We start from the raw sequence: 20,770 nt of genomic DNA, 5'->3' as shown, positions 1-20,770 counted from the left end.
CATGACATCTGGAGGGGCTGGATGACGGAGTGTTATGTCTTTCTCTCACTCAGTCTGTGACTCTCCCCTGATGGGACCCCACTGACATGTTCATCCCTGTTTTTTTTCACTGTAGCATAATGACCTCCTACCAGCGACCCCTAATGGAGCCATAATGGTCATTTATGCCAGGGGAGGCTCTGAGGGCACGGCTGTGGGAGGCAGCGAGTCGCACAGGAAGACAGGAGAGATTGGAGAGAAGCCCCTGGTTAAGTCCCTCCACCTCTGCCTCTTCCCTTCATACACATCTCAGCCTTTTGTATACATGCAGCTTCCCTGTATGTGTGTGTGTGTGTGTGTGTGTGTGCGCGTTCTACTCTGCATTCATGTGCGTGGAATAAAAGGAACGGATACAAGACCGGTTAACAATAGAAAGCACAATATGAATGCATCAGCGGTGTCTCCCTCGGCTTTTGGTGTTCACTTCTACAGCTTACTCAAATGCATAATGCACATATGCACACTACATTTTCTTTTTTAATTACATAACCCCTCATACAGACAACCATGCATACATACATCATACACACAACGGAGCACACCACCACTCTCAAACCTCGCCTCCATATTTGCCACCACCACTGGCAGACACTATACTGTACATAAATTACAGCGCATACGCTTAACGTGCACTTATTGCGATTTTCCCTTTCGAGCCATTTGCATTTTAATATGCACAGTGAACACAAGGACCTTTCACTTTATGGAGTCTCGTGGTGTCTCCACAAAGACGACAGCTCAATGCGTTGCAGGGCCGTGATCGAATAAGATGCTGCTTTAAATGTGGCTTCCGACGCCTTAATCACGCAAGGTCCTCCAAACGAGACACCTCATGCTTTAAATGCGGCACATCTCGGGATGTTCCCCTGGGGGCTGCGGTTTGAATAATACAATGGCACATTTATCAGCTTTCTAATGCTAATTAGACGGTTGCATAGAAACGGGAATAATGTACAGTAGTATTCCCCGTGCTTTGTCAGCCCCTGTTTTCTCTGTTTCGAAGCAATACTCCCAGCTGAGCTTTGGGTTACAGTAAGGAAAACATTATCTCATCCATGAGGTACCTCTACGTACACAAACAATCATAGGGTATTTTATTAATAAAACAGACATGCCATGAAATCATGGACGCAGTAAAGCGGATGTCAGTCGGCTCAAAACGAGGACAGACGCGTTTCTCGCTCCCACCACCACAAACATGAGCCGAGGATCTTCATTTCAACGAAACTTTTGAATGTTCCTAGTTGAAGCTATCGGGAAATCTGTGCTGTCCAGCCGTTTTTCAACGGCAGGAGCTCGGGAATGGCGCACTCTTATAATGCCTGATAGGAATCAAAGCGAAGTCCTTTTGTACCTCGTTTTTGATTCAAAGATGCTTTCAATTACAGTTTGCTCCTTTGTAGCCCGATAAACGTTCGCTCTGAAGTCGGATAATTTAAGTCGAGCTTTGATTCCTGCCCCGGCTGCCATCCAGCGTGAGCGGAGCGCTGTTCCACGTGGATGTTGCTTTCAAGTCTTCTTTGAGCGAATGTGGATATTTCTTAAAAGCAGTATTTCATTCATGGTTGGAACGACATAGAAGGAAGGTGAAACGTCACAATAGCTCAGAAGCACAACGATACGACGTCTGTGTATTCACATTTTACAGAATCTCCCCTTTAAGTATCCTCCTGTCACAGGACGGGTTTAGCGTGTTGCTAACTGTGTTCCCCTTTTCCAGTAAGTTAACCTCAATTATGCAAATGATGTCAATCAGCTTGATTAACACTACTCTGGGAAACAGGGTTCGCCACATCTTTTTTTTTTTTTTTTATGAAGCGTGCAGAGGATTTTTTGTTTCTGGTTAGAGCAAAGACGGCGCTCAATTCATAAGTGAGCTTGCGCGGGGGGACTGGATATGAATATGGAGATCCGGCCGCAACTCGAGAGTGAAAGTGTCAGAAATATTAGCATTATTTTCTCCCCAAATCACACGACGACAGCAAGTCCAGGGGTCTTCATCGTGAAAGCGGGGGAATTCACAACCACGCAGGAAACTGAAACGTGACAGCGCTCGCATATCACATGTCACATTTACATGCATACATTACAGCCCCCTCTTGTTTTCATTTGACTCTGACAATACCAGCGCCAAAGTCCTGAATGTGCAACAGCACAATCGGAGAAAACATCCTGACATTTTTTTATTTCCCCCCCAACGCAACGGGATCAGACAGACACCGGCTGCCGCGAGTCAATGTGCATCATTGCGTTTCAAGTCTCCGGGAAGAGACGGACCCGACTTCCATCACATCAATGTGAAGCTGAGGGAAATGTGTAACTTAAACATAGTAAGTAATTATACGCACCATGGCGAAAGCTTTGATGAGGAAGGATAAAAACATCCTGTGATGTTGCTAATGATTTGTTACACCACCTTAGCATTTAGAATTCTGAGGTTATGGAAAACACTGCTGCCTTCTTGATTGTCACTACACACGCAGTATGCAGCATCATCTTTGAAATTCATATCCAGCTTTAGTTGGAGCATAATGCTGTAACGACACCGCCAGAAGGTAAACAGCGTGTGATTACAGCGGCGCATGTAAAATACAGCTCGAAACTGAGCAGAAATCAAAGGAGACATCTTTACCCAACAATCATTCCTCGTGGTGTTACTGTATCAGAACGGATGCATTCCGTAGAGCGATCGGTTCCATGCACAAAAACTACATTTCTGCCCAATAAGTACAACCAGAAATGTGTAGTAGACTAATGATTTACGGGGCTTATGTTGTTGAACTTCTCGCCTATTTTCTCATATTTTCAACAACATTCTGCCTGCATTTTTGTTCTGTAATTAAAGTTGCTTTGAGGCCATTTTTTTATTTTTCAAACCCAACACGGTTTTGTTTCCATTGGGCGTTTCTAATCAAGCTAAACTGTATTCAGTTTAGTTGTATGTTCTACCTCGGTAAACATTTGTAAAGCCCTTTTTTTATGTTGTGAAATCTGCATTGTTAACATCAGCATTCTTCTTCCCCTATTTTATTGGCACAACTGCGCCTGCATTACTGCTCTCCGTTGTCAGCAGATGTGTCACGCAGCTACCCTGCCACCTCCATTGTTGTGGCATGAATTAGTGTCCTTATGCACGTCACATTATGAAATGACTAAAACATGCTTACTGTGTGTAAACTACACTAACTGTGTCAGAGAAACATTTGTTGACAGTGTTCAGTCTGGTTTTAGGAACCGGTTGTCGTCCCCAGAAAGACATATCACAGTAATTACTAGTATAAATACAGATAAATACCACTGTCCCTCTGAGGAAATGCTCCGATATGTGTTCGCCTGCATGGGCGACTTTTTGACAGATAGAGGATGCTCTGATTTACATCAGTAATATGTGAAGGTCTCTAAGTGCATTAAATAGTAATGTCTGTGCTATGATGGCATCATTTTGTGAGAAACTCACGGCACAAATACAGACACATAGGAACATACTGCACGCGATCGATATCAAAGGCACTTTGTGATCAATGTTGGAATTAATTGGGAGTGTCACAGGGGCCAGAGTGCTACGTTGTCAGATACTGTTTAACAGCCGCTGAGCTGGTGTCAGCTTTGAGTCTAACTGACTTCACTGATTGCTGTTTTTTTCCCCATCTTTTAGCTTCCGTTTTCTACACTTGAACTCTGTTTCAGCTGCAGGGATGTCAGCTTTGGTTTCTCTTTTTCTGTGTATATCTTATTGAGCTCTCTTCCTTAATTCAGTGTTTCATGACTGACCAATGTTTTATCACCGTTTTATCTTGACAATTGGACAATTGCCGAACCATTTTTTTCGGCCTGTTAACAGTAGACCCCTGAGGTTTCCTGGGTGTAAAAAAGCCTTGAAATGCTGCCCACAATTTATGCTTCTTGGATCCAGCGTGCCTGGCCTCAGCTCCATTTATTTATGGGAGTGTTTCAGCGGGGGTTCTGTTCACTGAGGAAAAAGCCTTTGATCTTAAATTGAGGATGCTTTCCACATCTCAGTAAGGAAGGACACCAGTCAATATTTGGCCTAAGGTTATTTAATTTGGAAAAGGAGTTTGATTCATACATTAAAAAATTCCAATTACCCTGTCAAGAGTTGAGCGAGCCCAGAGGAGGCTGTTTTAATCATACAGCTTTATCAAACTCTTTAAATTGAGTTTAACATGGACAGGATCATACATTCTGCCTCGGGGAAGGTGATATTCCTTAATTTGTCCTAAACAGCAAACATTTTAAAAATCCATGTGTAACTAGAATTACTACTACCGAATAAACACTGATCGCTCCTTTTCCATTTCAATCTCTTCTCTCTCCGTCTGTGAAATCCAAGATCAGAAACTTTTTGGGTAGATTTCAAAGAACAAGAAGGATGGAACAAAAAAACTATACTCATTCTGAATATCATCTTAGGTGTATGCAACACAAAAAAACAAAGTACAGTGTTGATCATGTGATTCACATCCATATCATGTGATTCACATCCATATCAATTAGGTACTTCAAAATGATTCCATAAAAACAAAAAAAGACAGACAAAAATGGCTTAACTCCCACATTTGTACGCTACGCACGTCCGCCCACATTGATAAGTAGGTGCCATTTCATTTCTTCTGTCAAATACTGTTGTGGTCAGGTATACATCCAGCATGTGTCCGATCTGCAGGCGGTCACAGCTGGACCTCCTGCCTTACCATTCCTGAATCTATTCTATCGCAAAAGATATTACAGAGATCTGAGCTGCTGTCAGATATTTCCCATTCCGTCTCATCAGTGGAGGGAATGATGTCTGGCACGGCAAACAAAGTATGTGTAAAGTCCTTAAATAAGGCATGAAATTGCCAGGATGGCTGTCTAAGCGAGGCGGCACGGAGCCACAGGCCCTGTTGCAGCCGACAGGTACAGCTGCTCACCAGCAAACTGCACGCCTCCCATTTGGACCTCCATTAGGGAGCCCGGCACTCTGAGTCAACACTTTTAATGCAGAAAATGACTTCATTCATTTTCCATTATAAGAAACACGTTTAAAAAAAAAAAAATACAAAATCTGCCGACACAAAGCGTCGCTTATTTCTCGGCTTCTCCACAGATGAATTTGCATACATTGGGGCCCACGGGAAACGAAGAACTTCCCCCATTTTAGACATTCGGTCATGGTGGTGTTCAAGTGTCTGGATAAAAAGGAGGCAATTCACTTCACTATACGTCAGCTTTCAAAACCTCGTTGAGAAATCCACACACGTAACAAACGTATAACCCTGCAGATTATTTGGTGACTGACTTGTATATTGATGAGTGATTGTGTGTGCGCGTGCAAAGTGTATGTGTGTGTTCGTTTTTGTGCATGTATATGCAAGTGTGCTGGAGAGTGCGAGACAGAAATCAGCTGCAACATTGATATCTTTAAAAAAAAAAAAAAAGGCTTTAACTCACCGGGGAACTGGTAGCTGTAGCTGGGTGCGAATCCAGTGTATCCGCGGCCGTACGTTGCCACAATATTAGGGTAGCCTTTGAAAGAGAGGGAGGAAATTAAAAAGAGATGAGGAGAGAAGTATTGCAAACAGATGTGATACCAACACACACAGACAAACACTGGGATATAGCTACTTATCCACTTTGAGGGGGAAACAAATCTGGAAAGGCTGGCTTTAGAACTGCTGGGAGTCCCAGAATACTAAAATGTTCTCATGTTGTCAAGCAAATTCTAATTGCACTCAAAATCCCGAAATATGACACTGCAATGATCCACACATTAAATATGACATAGTTAGGATTAAGTGATACATTTCGGAACAGTACTTTTCCTATACAAAGTCTTGTGTGTATTATGAGCATGCTTTGTTTGAAGAAAAGCAAAACGGCAATAAGCGAGACGTGATTTATTCTAAGCCCACTGAAGGGGCAGCATGTATTCACGGCTCATAATGTTGATGGTAGATTGTTAACTCGATTGTATTGGCTGGATGTGCAGTTTGACAACAAGCCCTGCTCTCAATCAATGGTCACCTGTCACAATTACATTAACCGCCAATCTTAATTCTGCTGCTCTTGTTGTTTTTCCTACAGCGCATAATTTACACAACTCCTTTAAAAGCAAGTTTCCCTTCATGGATCAATATCCTGTTTAATTATATTATATTTTAACACACTGAGAGTACTGCAACAGGAGCCTCAAGGCAGGTAATAGAAAGAGGTTTTTAACATTTTATGATGATGCCCATTATTCATCGGGGGTTAGATCTTCATGAGGGTCGGGCATCAAAACCCGGAGCCAAATTTGGTGCTGGTCCTTAAAAAGGGTTCAAACCCAATCCTTGATCCCCTTCTTCTTTACCGTCAAATGTATACTGCGTTTTTATTCAACCACAAGATTTCAGACATTTTTATAGCTCGGTGTAATAACACTTTACAGCCGTAGCCCTGAAATGACGTTGCGGTCTGTTTATGTTCGGTGCGTCTTCAGCGCATAGAAGAAAAAAGGCCCATGTGTTAATATGGCTGGATGCCGCTTGCTAAAAAAAGATGCCGTGGGCAAGGAAGTGATCAGCGCTCCTCATTTACACCTCCAGTGGGAAAGTCCTCTGTGTGTTGTGGCATTGTTTTGCTGGTTGACACAAGGTTTACCGGTTAATTAAAGCTGGATGTAAAAGTAACTTGTTATCTTCTAGTCAGTAACTCAGGAGTTACCAGGGTACATAAACATTAGCGTATGTAATGCTACAAAAAATTATATAAGGGATACATGGTATCAAATTCAAATCGAATGTGTTGTTTTTGTGTGCGTATTTGTGTGTTCTGGTCTGTGCATTCAGTGCAGCAGCCTCTCCCTCGTCCTTTTTGCCGTGCATTCAGGCTTAAAAAGAGCACCCCTCCTGTCCATCACCATGCAGTGACAACTGCACTGCCCTAAACTAGTGGTCTAGAGAATTTCCCAAATGTCCCACTAAGTGGTTTGTTTATTTTAGTTTGTCTGTAATATTTGGTCATGTTAGAGGCAACAGGCCTAGAGAAGTCTCTCTCTGGTCCACGGCTCTGACCGCCACAATTATAAAACAAATTAAAAGCACCAGAAAATATTTAGGAATTCATTTAGGAGGTTAACAAAAGAGATTGGTGAAATGTTAATTGTAGATTTGGCCTTTTATGGGGGTGTATTTCTCGTACAAGAAGTTAATAACCAAGTCACAGAAACATTTTAGGAGCAGCTATATACAGAATAAGCGCATGCATCTGTGTTAAACCAGCACTGGAGACTCAGGGAAATTCAACCACAACCAATGCATTTTGAAACTTCCTCAGGATGGAAAATGTGACTCCAAATTGCCATCTGTAAACCAAAGTCAAAGTCTGTGTGAGGACACAGGCTTGTTTAGGAGCTGTGCCGTCCCTGGATGGATGCGGAGTTACAACGAGGCCAGAAGAGGACCCAGTGTCATTAGAAAAATTTAAGAGTAGCAGATGTATTGTTCATCTGCTGTCATGATTCTTATTACAACCACAGACCCCACCAGTTAATTAGCTGGACAGTTTTCAGACAGAAGCAGCTGTGGGCGACATATTGAGAAACGGGTTGTGAGGGAGCAGGCGGCTCGGAAGCGGGATACGAGCAAAGCAAAGAAATTTGAGAAGAGCGGGGCGGGTGAGCATGTGTGAGAGTCGGCGAGAATTTGAGCCCCATCAAAAGGTAAAATACACATAATTAACCCTCTAATTATGGTATATGTCTCAGTCTTTATCTGTTTTCCTCGAGCTATTATCACCTTCGACCATAAGTCTGGACTAAATTGCCTAATAAGAGGAAGTCCTTTAGGCCAGGAATGAGTCACTGGAGCCAACCTTGATAACCCGTTCTTCACTGTGTGTAAATTACACCTCCGAAAACAGACCTCCGAAATCTCGTTCAGGTTTTGGTGTCCTCGGTTCTCGTTGGATACAGTATATATTAGCATGATAATAATTGTCTGCAGTCACATTTTAATTGTAACTTTTGTTCCAATACACACTGCCGGACGAAGAGAGAGCATACGGTAAATATGAAGGCGTCAAAACACATTTTGCGTGCACGCCTTGTTTGAGTGTGTGCGTTGAGTGTGTGCAGGCTTATGCGCGTGTGTGAGCATGTGTGTAGATGCTCCGTTCTGTATGCCTCAGAGCCTGTGCCAGCTGGAATCAGAAAGGTTGACCTTGGTCATAAATATCTAATCAGTGTTTGCTGTCCATGAAAAAGTTCAATTTATTCCTGACCCAATGGGAAAATGCCTCTCCCAGACCCTCTTCCCCGCTCTCGCAGACAAAAAGAAATGCAACCCAGAGAGGCGGTGAGAGGAGCCTTAACCTGGTATGGATGAAGTAGGATGGAGGCAACAGCAGAAAAATAAATAAATAAATGAAAGGAAGAAAAAAAAAAGAAATCTTCCATCAGCTGCTGATGAGAAGTCATCACCAGGAAGTTACAGATGGATAGCTTTCACACAGCCCCGCACTGTTTGTTTGGTCGGAAAATAACTGTGATATGATACAATGAAAAGCCATCACCGACTGCAAAATATTGGATATTATGTGTTTGATACTGTCTTACTGTCAAAACAGAATAAATGGCAAACTAAAATTGTTGGCTTAGATACCGCAGCTCCTCATACTCCCTTACTTCAACATTTTCTGAAAAGGCGAAACCACTTCCTTTCCGTCTGATGCACTGAATTACAATGGGTTTCACATTACTAACTGAAGAATCCGCTGCGAGTGTAAAAGGAGAGGGCTGTAGAGGGAAATATGAAATGGTCGGGAAAGTGGATCAAGATACATGCTAAGTTAAGCTACTATCTTATGGAATCCTGAGTATGTGCATGCAAATAAGAGCGTGGAAACAAAGAAGAAAGAAAGAGGAGAACCCAGCATGCTTCCTGCCATTTCACTAAATGAAGCCTGCCACCGTGTCTACCCTGGCGGCGGCCTCTTAGTGCTCTTATTTGCCTTATTAATATGCATGCTAATGTACCTATTTTATGGCTCAACAGTTCTGATTCACTTTAAAATCAATTATCCATCTGGTACACCCATACCTCGCCCCGGCTCAAATGTGTATTAATTTCAGCAAACATACATCGGACGCAACACAATAAAGATAAATGCCTCGATTAGAGGCAGTAAACAAAGGAGCTGGGGATGGCTTTAATGAGATTTGGCACAAAAGGAGCTTACACTTTCTTAAATAATGAGCCTAGGGTCCCCTTTTTTCTAAATGCAAATTATATAAAGGAATGTTTCGCTTGTTCCAATTTCATTTAGATAAGAGTGTCTCCAAACAAGTTGGCTGTTAATATTCTCACATGAACACATCACTGCCTTTCTGCCTGCTGTCTCCCCATGGAGAGAGAGGGGGGGAGGGCGGTGCTGTCCTCTTCACGGACGCATTAGTCTGTGATAACTTCCGAAAAGTTCACTGTGCTTGTTAAATAATTCGAACAGATGAGATGGGAGTGAGCGACTTATATGGATAAAGCTGACACAAGCGCTTGTCCAGTCTTTTTAACCCTTATACCACAAACATCTGTATAAATCAGCCTCAAAGTCGAACCTGGAATGAGCCTGACACTTAAATAAATGGAGACCAATAGGTGAATAGATAGATAATATCGGGAATTTATTTGCGGCCCCTTCATTTTCCTTGTTTAACAAAAAAAAAAAGATCCTGAAGCTCAATATTTGATCACCGGTTCCCGTCAATTTTCAGAAAAGTCAATGCAAAACAAGCAGCACCTAGCTATGACTTGCTATCGACCTTCAAAGCCGATTCGAGCGTTACGTTTCCTGGTACAGATACAAACGCATGAATGTGGTTCCGCTTGCACCTGAGGCGACGGGGGAAGGGGGGCCCTTGCGCGGCAAAACGAGTCTCTTACAATCAGCGGCATGTCTCTTCTGCTTTTGAAGGGGGAGAAAAAAATAAATCTTTCATGCGAGGGCAAATCCATTTGGTCGGGTCGCACATACAAATTATATGCATAGGAAATGTGAACAGACAGACGGAGAGAGAGAGAGATCGAAAGACAGACAGAAAGACAGACAAGACGGGTAGATAGGTAGTAGACGGTGGGCGGGTGGGGAGGGAGAGAGAGGGGGGAGAGTGCAAGAGTGTTAAATAAAAAGGGCCACAGGCATGGGCTGGATGGTAATGATGAGGGGTGGGCCAGCAGCTGAGGTCCCTGTAGATGAGATCTCTCCCTGACATGTGTGTCCCCTTCATTACCCATTAAGGGGGGCACAGTGATGAATCCTTAATATGACATTACACCAATTTTCCTCTTCATTTAGCCTGCTAATGTGCTGGTCTGCTCCTATATGCCCGGGGGCCGCCTGTACCAGACTCCACCAGAAATAGACCGCAGTGGCCACCGGTGGCACACCTCTGAGCCGCCTAATTAGGGGCAGTGCCCACCTAATGGGGCTATCTAGGCGAGAGTTTGCATAAGTTGATTAAAAAAAATGAAATTAAAATAAATGGATATGGTAGAAATTGTTGACCGAATGTCATGCATGTCTGGCATTACCCGCCTCCCCCTACAAAACATTTCATATCTTTATTTTCCAGTTATATCTGACATAATATAAAGACCAACTATGTTTAAGAAGGTTTACAAGGTCTGACCTTTTCATCAGATTTCAAATAACTATGTTATATAAAAGGACATATGGATCACTTGTCATATATAAATATATATATATGTATGTGTGTGTGTGTGTGTGTGTGACTCACTCAGCATGCCCATCCCCAGCATGAAGGCATCCATGGTGTAGGGCAGACCCCTGGCTCGCCCTCGTGTACCTGGTGGGAACATCACCTCCTTGGGCTGGGCCTTCTTACATTCTACCTATGTAGACAGACAAGCACACACACACACACACGTACACGCACACACACACACACACACACACACACACACACACACACACACACACACACACACACACACACAGAGACAAAGCATTAGACGGTGTAGGTACACAACAAGACAGATCTGACAGGGCTGTCTCGGCTCTTTAAGGCAGTTTTTCTATTTGACTTGCACAGCGCTAGATGTTTTCCATAGAGGGAAAACAAGACCGAGTCAATCTGAGCACCACGCATTTTGGAGGGAACGTCTCGGAGGAAAACTTACAATCATGCTCCTCCTGCATTAAAGCAAAGGTTATTGCTCCAGTGAGCATGTGCCCGATGCCTCAGGGAAATACAAGCTTAATACTTTCCAAGTGTTTCTGAGGCATCAAGGTAGGAGAAGCCCTGCTCTGCAATGCCGCTACCGCAGTCCCACTGTGTGGCAGTATGTCCAGTTTCTTTGTGAACGGCAGGTCTTTGTTTAATCCAAACACAGAATAATCTCAAAAGCAATAATCTCTCTTTACAAAATCTCTCCGTTTTATTTACTCTTTCCATGGCAGTGTGTTTAAAATCTGAAGCTGGTCCAAAAAAATAAAAAATAAGTGTTTGAAAAACTCAATATGTTTTTTTCCCAGTGTGTGTCTACGGTTCTGCTTGTGTGTCTGTGCGTATGTCTGCCTGGCTGAAGTCCCCGGTGCCCCGCAGTCCAATTCCACCTGCGGCACCCATCGCTCTCTCCGGTTCTCACACATGCTGGTTTGTTCATTTCCCATCTCCGAAGACTGACATCTCCTCCTCCTACATACCACACATCAAATGAGGGATGTGACAGGGGCAGATGAGGAGAAGGAGGAGGAAGATGAGGGTCCTATTTACCACGCATCTATCCTATCTCGATGAATTATAGAGAAGCGCGGTCGGCTGACAAGGGTGGCATGGTCTTGTGTCTGTTGGTTGTTCTTTGGTAGGCTGAGTCTGTTCACCATGCTGCACAATCTATTTGCTCCACTGCCTGCTTGGCATCAGCCTGTCCATCTGTTTGTCTGTTTGCCTCCTGGCTCTCACCGGCTTCTCCCTACTGCCTCCACTTAAGCAGGGCTTTCTCGGCTGCAGCGATTCACATGTCATCCTGGCCTGCTGCACAAGACAGGCAGCGGCGCCAGTGCTGCGCGCACGCCGACCAAGGTGCAGCCCCGGCATCCATACGAATAGGCTCGCGACTCTGACAGGCCGGCGGTGCACGCACACACACACACACACACACGCGACCATTCGCACGCAAACTAATTCCCATCATGCGCGCAGACGTGCCGTCGCGCGGTGCCAAACTGAAATGAAACTTTGCGTCGGCACAAAGTTTCTGTGCTAAATGGTTTGTAATAACAAGCTCTGTGTCTCTGGCACAGAGGGAGAAATGTGAAGAGGGAACACTAATGCAAAAGGTTTCTATCACAGAGGGGAAAGTTGCTGCGTTGCAGAGCTGTGATTTGTTGCCGTTAGCAGCCCTTTCATTTGAAGCAGACCAACTAAAGTACACAGTTCCCTCAGCCACTTTGTAGCTGTCACAGCTACTCTGCTCTCCTGGCTCGCCGGGAATGGTTTGACATTGTGCTGAAGAGAGCACGGGCGCTCTCGTCATTTCGGAATGACCCCCGGCACGGATGTGGGAACTGGGCGGGACAAACGGGCCCGTTGGAAACCCGCTGTATGCCGCTGAGATCTTCACACATGTTCACATAGCTGGGTGACACATATAGTCTAGTTCAGAGCCAGTGTCGGCTCCGGCGTCCCACCCGGCGGCCCCAGCCTCGTCCTAGCTAGGTGGACGCTCAGGTAGCCTGCTGGAAGGGAGACGGACCCGGCTGTGAGTCATGTCTACATGCTCTCAGATGCGGATCTTTGATATTCAGGGAGAGGGCTCCTTGTCATGGATTTTAAAAAAAAAACAGCCAGGAGCCAGGATCTATGGCGGTGTGAGCATGTGGGTGTTCACCTGCTTCAAACACACAGGAGTGTGTGAGAGAGGGAGGGAGGGAGGAGCTTTCAAGAGTGAACCGAGTCAAAGAGAGAAGAACAGAGAGGACGGAGAGACAGTCGACTACGGCGCACTGCGAAGACTCAGCAGTCGCGAACGCAGGCATTCAAATTTTACCGCGTTGAAAGTTTCACAGACCGAACCTTTTGCCCCACAAACAGCGGGGAAACGTTACATTTGCAAGCCATCACTCTAACTGCAAGTGAAGTGTGGGCTTGTGTAACTTGTATAGGACTCCGGATGTTATGAAGTCAGCACAGCATTGTGCTGTGAAAGCTTTTGGTGAATGGAGGTGTTTGAGCACCACTGTGCCTTGGAGAAAGGAAAAAGGGGAACCCCTTTAACCTGCCTTGCCTTCACCGGCTTAGAAGTTGCATCATTTTGTGCATCTGAGAGACTCATACACACACACACACACACACACACACACACACACACACACACACACACACACACACACACACACAGGCAGAATGCAAGGCAGCTGACTGTTCAGTGTGAATTCCTGCCACACAGGGGTTGACAAGGTGTGGTTACATCAACCTGCGAGCTCTCGACATATATCGAGATCTTTCCTCCTCCACCGCTGCACTGACACACTGCAGTTGATAGCTTATCTTTGAGATTTGTGTCAGCCTGTAAGCCAAGATGGAGTCAGAGGAGGAAAGGGAAACAGAGAGCCAAACAATCAAGGCTATATCCACTCTCAAAGGAAGTTCAAAAGAAACTTTTCAGTGAGTTACTTGAAATACTGTTGGTGCGATTACCGCTACTGGGAACTCTTTACTGTGTTAGCTTGAGCGATTGGAGCTGTCATTCAGACTCCACAAGCCACATACAGCGGTTAAAGGAGGGGGAGGTGGGGGGGATTTGGATCTCGTCCAAGCAACCTGCAGCCCAGTTTGTAGTAATCCAAACCAACAACAGGAAATGACCCCCAAGACGAAGCGTGCTGTATGGAGACAGATGTTGACCTGCTGTAGAGTAGGATGACAACCGATGCTCACGCACACCAACGTGGTGTTTTGGTTTCAGTCGTCTAACTAGAATGACGCCCACTTCTAGACGCATCAATTTCACTCATTTGTTCGTGCATCTCACAGTATCGTGTAAACACCGTTGGATCGGGAAACGTGTATAAAGGGGTCATGCTGAAGCTAATTTGCAGCCCCTGTCCTTGGGCAAACTTGAAAATTCAGAGTGAGACAAAAAAGCAATACGATAAATCAGTGATACATTTCATGCCACCTCCATCGTCGAAACTCAAATATTTCAGTGTCACTGCAGAATATTTCATTTCGTTCTGCTGCTGTCTTGTTCTGGTTATGAAATCGGGACTTTCTGAGGTTGTTATTCTCTCTCTGCCAATAACCAAGCTTGATATTGAAATGATGAAGTGCACATACTGTATGCACACAGAGTGACTAGCCTACTTGAAGAGTGCCGTATGTCGTACAGCCCATTGAAGATGAAGAGAGCAAAACAACTGCGATTGTTTTAATGTACAAACCCCACGATGCAGAGCAGAGGGGCACTCCACCTTTCCAATACACCTCCTATACATATTAACCTTGTCAGTATAACAGAAAGGTGTGGGCGGGATGGACTGACGATGGCTGTCCTTCAGGGACGAGTGTTGTGTGTGTGAGTGAGTGAGTGAGTGAGTGAGTGAGTGCGTAGAGGGGGAGGTGTACGGCTACTATTAGCTTCACTCGTGAATTGATTCCATCAGTTGACTGGCAGACTGAAGAAAGCAAACGGCGTGATTAATTTACTCCAGCGCCCACTCCCAGATGAACAGTCAAAACACATAGACTGCATAGTTAGGAAATGTCACGGCTCTGAATGCACAATATCAGGCGCAGCGGTGTGGGATTACTGTCCCAATGAAAAGGCTTCTCACAAGTGGTTGATTTCAGTGAGCAAGTTAAAACTGTGATTTTTAAAAACATATATCCTTTAGCTGTTCCTTACGAGAAGGATGGCATGTGCTTACATGCCTGCTTGACGGGGTCGTGCTGAAGGATTCCTATTTTTTTTGAAGATACGAGTGTTTGGACTTGAACTACTGAATCTATTGATGGAAATTGGATTTTGCTGCAAGAGTCGTGAATGATTCCAAAAGGTCCTAAGTAAGAGACATAAGAGAAGGGATGGGGTTGACCCTGTTAGTTGGATGACATCATGTTTCCTGGACAAACGTACTCATTATGTCTACAATAATTGGTTGGGAGGTGCTATGCACGGAACAAATTAAAATATGGTATACATGGTATTCATACTTTTCTACATATGGCTCAAATTTTACCAAAAAAAAATCCATCAATGGCTCCAAAACCAGCTTTTCATTTGTTTAATTAAATTTCCGTTGTAATACATTTGACATACTGTTTTGTTTTGGGGGGCGGTGAGCCAATTGGGATTGTATCACTCTGCAGCATTAAAAAAAGTATTTTAAAAGGTATTACATGCAGCAGCTATCTGATTGTGAGCAGATCTTAATAACTTGGGAGTCATCTGGATTACTTCTCACTTCACTGAGCCTTAGCACCTACCTTTGGAGGTAAAATACTCAGATCAAAAGTTTCTCGTAACTGGCAGCTACTTTTAGCCTGAGCATGTTTTTGTGAATATCGCCCTCTGTTCTCCATTATCGGTTCATTAGCCTCCGAGGGGTCAATATCTGACACTAAAGAGATAGATTTTGGGTGGCGAGTCACTTTAATGCCTCTGTGAACCAGTCAAAACAAAAGCTGTAATGTCATGTATTTTATAAAGAGGGCATTTGCCGCAGACCCTCCATTTTGAAACGCTTGTATTCATGGTTCATAAAAGAATGGGGATGTATAATAACGCTATCTCACCGCAGTCAATTTGCCTGATGATATCTCTGCATGCTTATGTAAAAGCTAAGGAATGTGGGGTCATTGTAAGGACCAGGTAGCACCCTGTGGTGCCAAAACTGTTCCACTGGCATGTTTCTATATAACGAGATGATATTGTCTCCAAACGCACCGAGAGGCACATTCAAAAGTGATGCCATGACCATCAGGTCGGCGGCAAATGGCTTCCATCACCTCCTCATCAGCAGATCTCAACATCGTGTATCTTTTATGGGATGTCCTGGAGTGCAGAGTGAGTAGTGGATTTTCCACCTCCTTCATCCCTCAAAGCTTTCCTTCTTCAATGAAGGGTAAACATCCAATTACTTACAGTCCAGAACCTGTACGGCAGCACTCCATGAGGGACTGAAACGCCTCTGAAGGGTGGTCCTTCTTCCTTATTTGGCAATTGATGTTCAAACACTGTTTAAGATTTAACTTTAGAAAAAAGAGATTTTCAAAAGAGATTTTCAACACCCAGAGACTTCAGTTTCTCTCTGCAGAAATTTCCTTTAACATAGTGATAGCTGGTTCATGCTATTGCTATAACCGAGCGTGTCCAGGGGTGATTTATACAACGTAAGATCCAAGTGGACGCCACTCAGACACACGCTTGACTTCATGGCCTCGAGCTGGAGAGCAGTGCACTTTAATGTTCATCCAAGAACTCGTACTGATGGCTCTCACAAACTCAGAAGTTGGGTCTAAATACAAGCAATTAGGTTTGGTTAGCTGATTGGGTCTTTTACAGCATTATCTTTGATCTATAAGGAACTGCATTTCTTTGCATTAAAGAGGATTTCTACGTTAGCCTGCGGGTATTGCTATCATCTTAAATAAACCTACACAAGTTGAGTCCTAAAAATACTCAATTATGAAACCCGTTCTGTTTTCTTAACTCAACTCCCTAATAGAAAGGTCACTCTGTATTAGGGAAAAAGTTCAAAAGAAAATAAAGCTGTCATCCGGCTCCCATAATGGGGAAAATAAATGCAGTATACGTTGCAGTTTTAAGAAAAATGCTGCCTCCGTAATAATGTATAGGTTGCGTGATGCTATCTTTCTTTCACGATTCTGCTTACATCCATGCAATGACTGAGTACATCTGTATCTGTATATTAAAGGCTGATGTATGAACCCCTACCTGCATTAGTATTTCCCTCAGCGACTGGGAGAGTCAGAGCTTATTCTGCTCCTCAGCGCAGTAATTGGTTGGTCATGTCAAGAAGACAGTGAGAAATTGACGACTAACAGAAAATTCCTCCCTCCTGTTGTGATCATTCGCCACTGTTGAATATTCAAAATGACACATTAAAGAACATTACCTTGAAGCACTTGACTAAAACCAATGTGAGTCCATTTTAATGGCACACTGCTCGCTCATCAGAGCCAATACTTGATAGGTATTATTATGAATTAGCTGCGCATGCATAACGGCAGGGCGGGGAGTGATAGAGGGACTCCTGTCTTTGGAAATGGAATTCACAACCTTCCCTTCGGTGTCTTACTACAGCATGATAAAGACATTCATATGTGTGGCTACCAGAGGGTGTGATAAACTGCTAGCCATCTTATGCTCATTGATTTTTACTCCAGAATATTTACTGGTTTTAATACAAGGGCACAGCAGGTACTGCTGAGGCTAAAGAATGGTACAATCATGTGAAGGGCAGCATAATCCATACTTTTTTTACACCACATCCAGCATGTGCCAAAGCATGGCGGTCTTGAAGCCCGTCGGGGGAAATTTGTGATCAATGATATTGGGCTACATAAATAAAATTGACTTGACGGTCCGCAGAGGTGCGAGCGACGCGGGAGCTGGCGGGGCAGGTTGAGAGCTTCTTGCTAAGCAGCACCCTGTTTTTAATTATATATGAGGCCCAAACTCACGGTGACGGAGAGGAAGCGCTCCTGAGAGTGAGGCCTCGGTGGCACAGCGAACACAGGGTGATTGACCAAGCCACTAAAAGGTCCAGTACCTCACACCGGAGTGGGCACTGACCCACTACACTGCCAGAGCCCTTGAGAGACGGGGCAAGGAGAAGGTGGGGTGCCCTGTACATCCACCACCCTCCCAAGTGGGGTGGAATTTCTGTCTGCATCAATTATTCAAGAGTCATCTTAGATAACACTCGCAGGGAGGATGGATGAGGTCTATTTCTGTATGGTACTTCATAAGGATGAAGACAGGAGACATTTTTTATTTTGTGTGCCGGCGCTCCAGACACCGGATAACCAGTACTCTCCTCTCTGCAACGAAGGTAAAAACCTGACGTGTCTTTGAAAAATGCTTTTAACGCACTCCACACTCTTTCCTCTTTGCTGACATTCCAAGATGTCAGCAATTGCAGAAGAGGGACACACACATTTTCCTGCATCCTATAGGGAACCTAATGTATGGTCTGGTGTTGCCAAGAGGGTCTTCTTACCAAGGTGACAAAAGCCATGTAAAAATGTCCCCTCGCTCGGTCCCTACACTGTACCCTCTCAATACTGCTCATCTTTTGTGTTAAAAGGGACTCCCGGATGAGTCACATGCTCTCTGTAAGTGTCATTTTCTCCCGGTCCGAATGCTCGTCTTGCAGTCAACTAGCAGTCGATGTCTTCTGTGTTCCGGCACCCTGTGAAGTACTTGTCGCAGTCACGTCGCGGCTGCAAGGGCAAGAGATTCGAAGCTTCCAGCCAAAAAGGGGTCACTTCAGTGGCGAGGGTTTACTAAATATTGATAGCAATATTAGTAACCGCCGTGACTGTGACACATCGGCAAGTCAGACGCGTACGTGGACTGTCAGATGACGCATCAGAGACAGCTTTGATATTGCTGGCAAGGTGCAAGAGCTGAAAGAGATGGAGAAATATAAATAACCAGTTTCTTAACTCTTCCCATGAATGTCTGTCTATAAAAATGTCCCTATTATAAAGATAATTGCAGCTGCACGATGCCACTTCGATACACAAAACGAGAATCATTGGCAGTCAAGTGGTGTTATTTGGTAAATGTGCAGGTTTGGAATCATGCATCCCCAGGAAAAGCACACATGCTTCATATTTTCCCACGTGCAGTTTATCAACACTATATTATACATGCTCCAATAATGCCATCTCCAGTGTAAGTGGGGGATTTGTGATGGAATGGAAATGCCAAAGATTCCCCGGGCTATTACAGTTTGTGCCACAGTGACATTATTTGTGACATACTAAGGTTCCACCTGAGCAGAGGCGGGACATTGTGGAAGCCTCTTTGTGTGTTTCTAACGCCACTTGATAACAGCTATTTGCTGTTGGCTACAGCGTACAAGATTTTTCGTTAATGCAAGTTTTCCTTTGTTTTGGGCACTACTCTCATCTAATCTATGTTCTCGAGCAAGGCCTGCGAGTGGCGCAAAAATATTAGCAGTATCTGATCTATTATTGAGTCGTTTGTTGATTGCCGACCGAAGAATTATTTTCTTTAGAATTGTATTTTTATCCCTGATTCAAACAGCTTATTTAATTAAAATCTGTGCTGTGAAAATAGCCAATGTAAACTGTTAAAGAAGAAAAAAAAAGCATTTTATGAATTAATAATGATTATTACATTATTGAACATTAACTCTGCCAACTATTTGTTAAGCAAATTTACATTCCTAATTAATCCCAGTGTTTACAATCCAATCTAATTAGATCTATCTAATTAGAACTTCTTACAAATAGGCTGTGGGTTGGACTTAAATGAGGCTCATTTTTCTGCACGGTTACAGTTGGAGAGGGATCTCGAAAATAACACCATTGATATCAAAACCTACTCCAGTGGTTGGATAATAGATATCAGACTTTGTTGGTAGCAAACGTCTTATTATAGCTAAGCTTGGACTGTTACTGTTAATTGTGCAGACATAGGTTGCAAATACATTGTTTAATCAAGAGTTTCAGCATTGGCAGCATTTGTTTAGCTTTGTGTGCCTAAACAGGCGCTCTGGCGGGCTCCGCGTCAATGCCCGATATCGGTGTGTTCACAGAGTGCCGTGCCCACACGTCAAAGGCTTGTGACAGAATGTCCTCCGCACACATACAGTTATTTCTGTCACACTCTTGGCTCGTTGTGGTTGCCGTCTCGAGCACCGACTGTGATTCAGCGCAGAGACACGGCGGGATGTATACTGGGGTCATATGTCACCTGGGCCGGTCCCTGGTGAACACGGTTCTACTACGCTAGTCCTGTCAGTCAGATAGCCAGTCAGTCAGTTTTAGGGGGAAAAGGGCTGGGGAGGGGGGAGAGAGTGAGAGAGTGAGAGAGAGAGAGAGCGAAAGCCCCGACTGAAACGGCAGTAAGACAAGTATTCCCTCAAGTCAATCACTATCCACAGAACCGCTCAAATGATGCAGGTTCTCTCCAGAGGTCTGCAGGGTGGAACTGGGTGAAGGGGGACCTAATGTCACACTCGCTACGCTGAATTCGCTTCCTGTCAATTATCATAAGAGACATGATGGCTTAGAAGGCTGCTGCTGAACTCTGTAGGGTGCTCAGAGACGCCCGTACTGCCGGTGTAAATAAAACAAGCATCGCTGGGACTCCGTAGGAGGTGTTAATCCCTGACTAATGAACTCTGCCTCTGCCAGTAGCTTCCCTGTTGCATTCCTGGACATCTCCACCTGTGTGTGTGTGTGTGTGTGTGTGTGTGTGTGTGTGGTAGGGGATTCAGAAAGAGAGGGACAGGCTCCACTCTCCCGTCCCTCAGCCTGACAGGCAGAACTCAGCCACACAATTTCACGGTTTGTGGGCAGTACACACCATTGCTTTCCCATCCCTGAGACCCACAGAGTATGTGTGTGTGTGTGTGTGTGTGTGTGAGTGTGTGTTAGCCTGTGCATTCAAACCAGCACAGACACACACACACACACACACACACACACACACACACACACACACACACA

At 44.3% G+C, this 20,770-nt stretch overlaps 1 protein-coding gene across 1 annotated transcript in view; it reads right to left on the bottom strand.

The window, feature by feature from the left end:
- Positions 1–20,770, bottom strand: part of LOC306733177 (RNA-binding protein Musashi homolog 2-like) — a gene marked incomplete at both ends in the record, with an annotated part of 216,215 nt that overhangs the window by 33,895 nt on the left and 161,550 nt on the right. The window contains 2 exons of the mRNA XM_079214377.1: positions 5,491–5,565; positions 10,814–10,928. Coding sequence (XP_079070503.1) covers positions 5,491–5,565; positions 10,814–10,928 — 190 coding nt within the window. The remainder of the gene's footprint in view (positions 1–5,490; positions 5,566–10,813; positions 10,929–20,770) is intronic.

Source organism: Taurulus bubalis, assembly GCF_910589615.1.
Source record: "Taurulus bubalis genome assembly, chromosome: 2".
In the NCBI taxonomy this organism is placed as follows: domain Eukaryota; kingdom Metazoa; phylum Chordata; class Actinopteri; order Perciformes; family Cottidae; genus Taurulus; species Taurulus bubalis.
The sequence above is the reverse complement of the archived record's forward strand: the minus strand, read 5'-3'. Positions and strand labels throughout refer to the sequence as shown.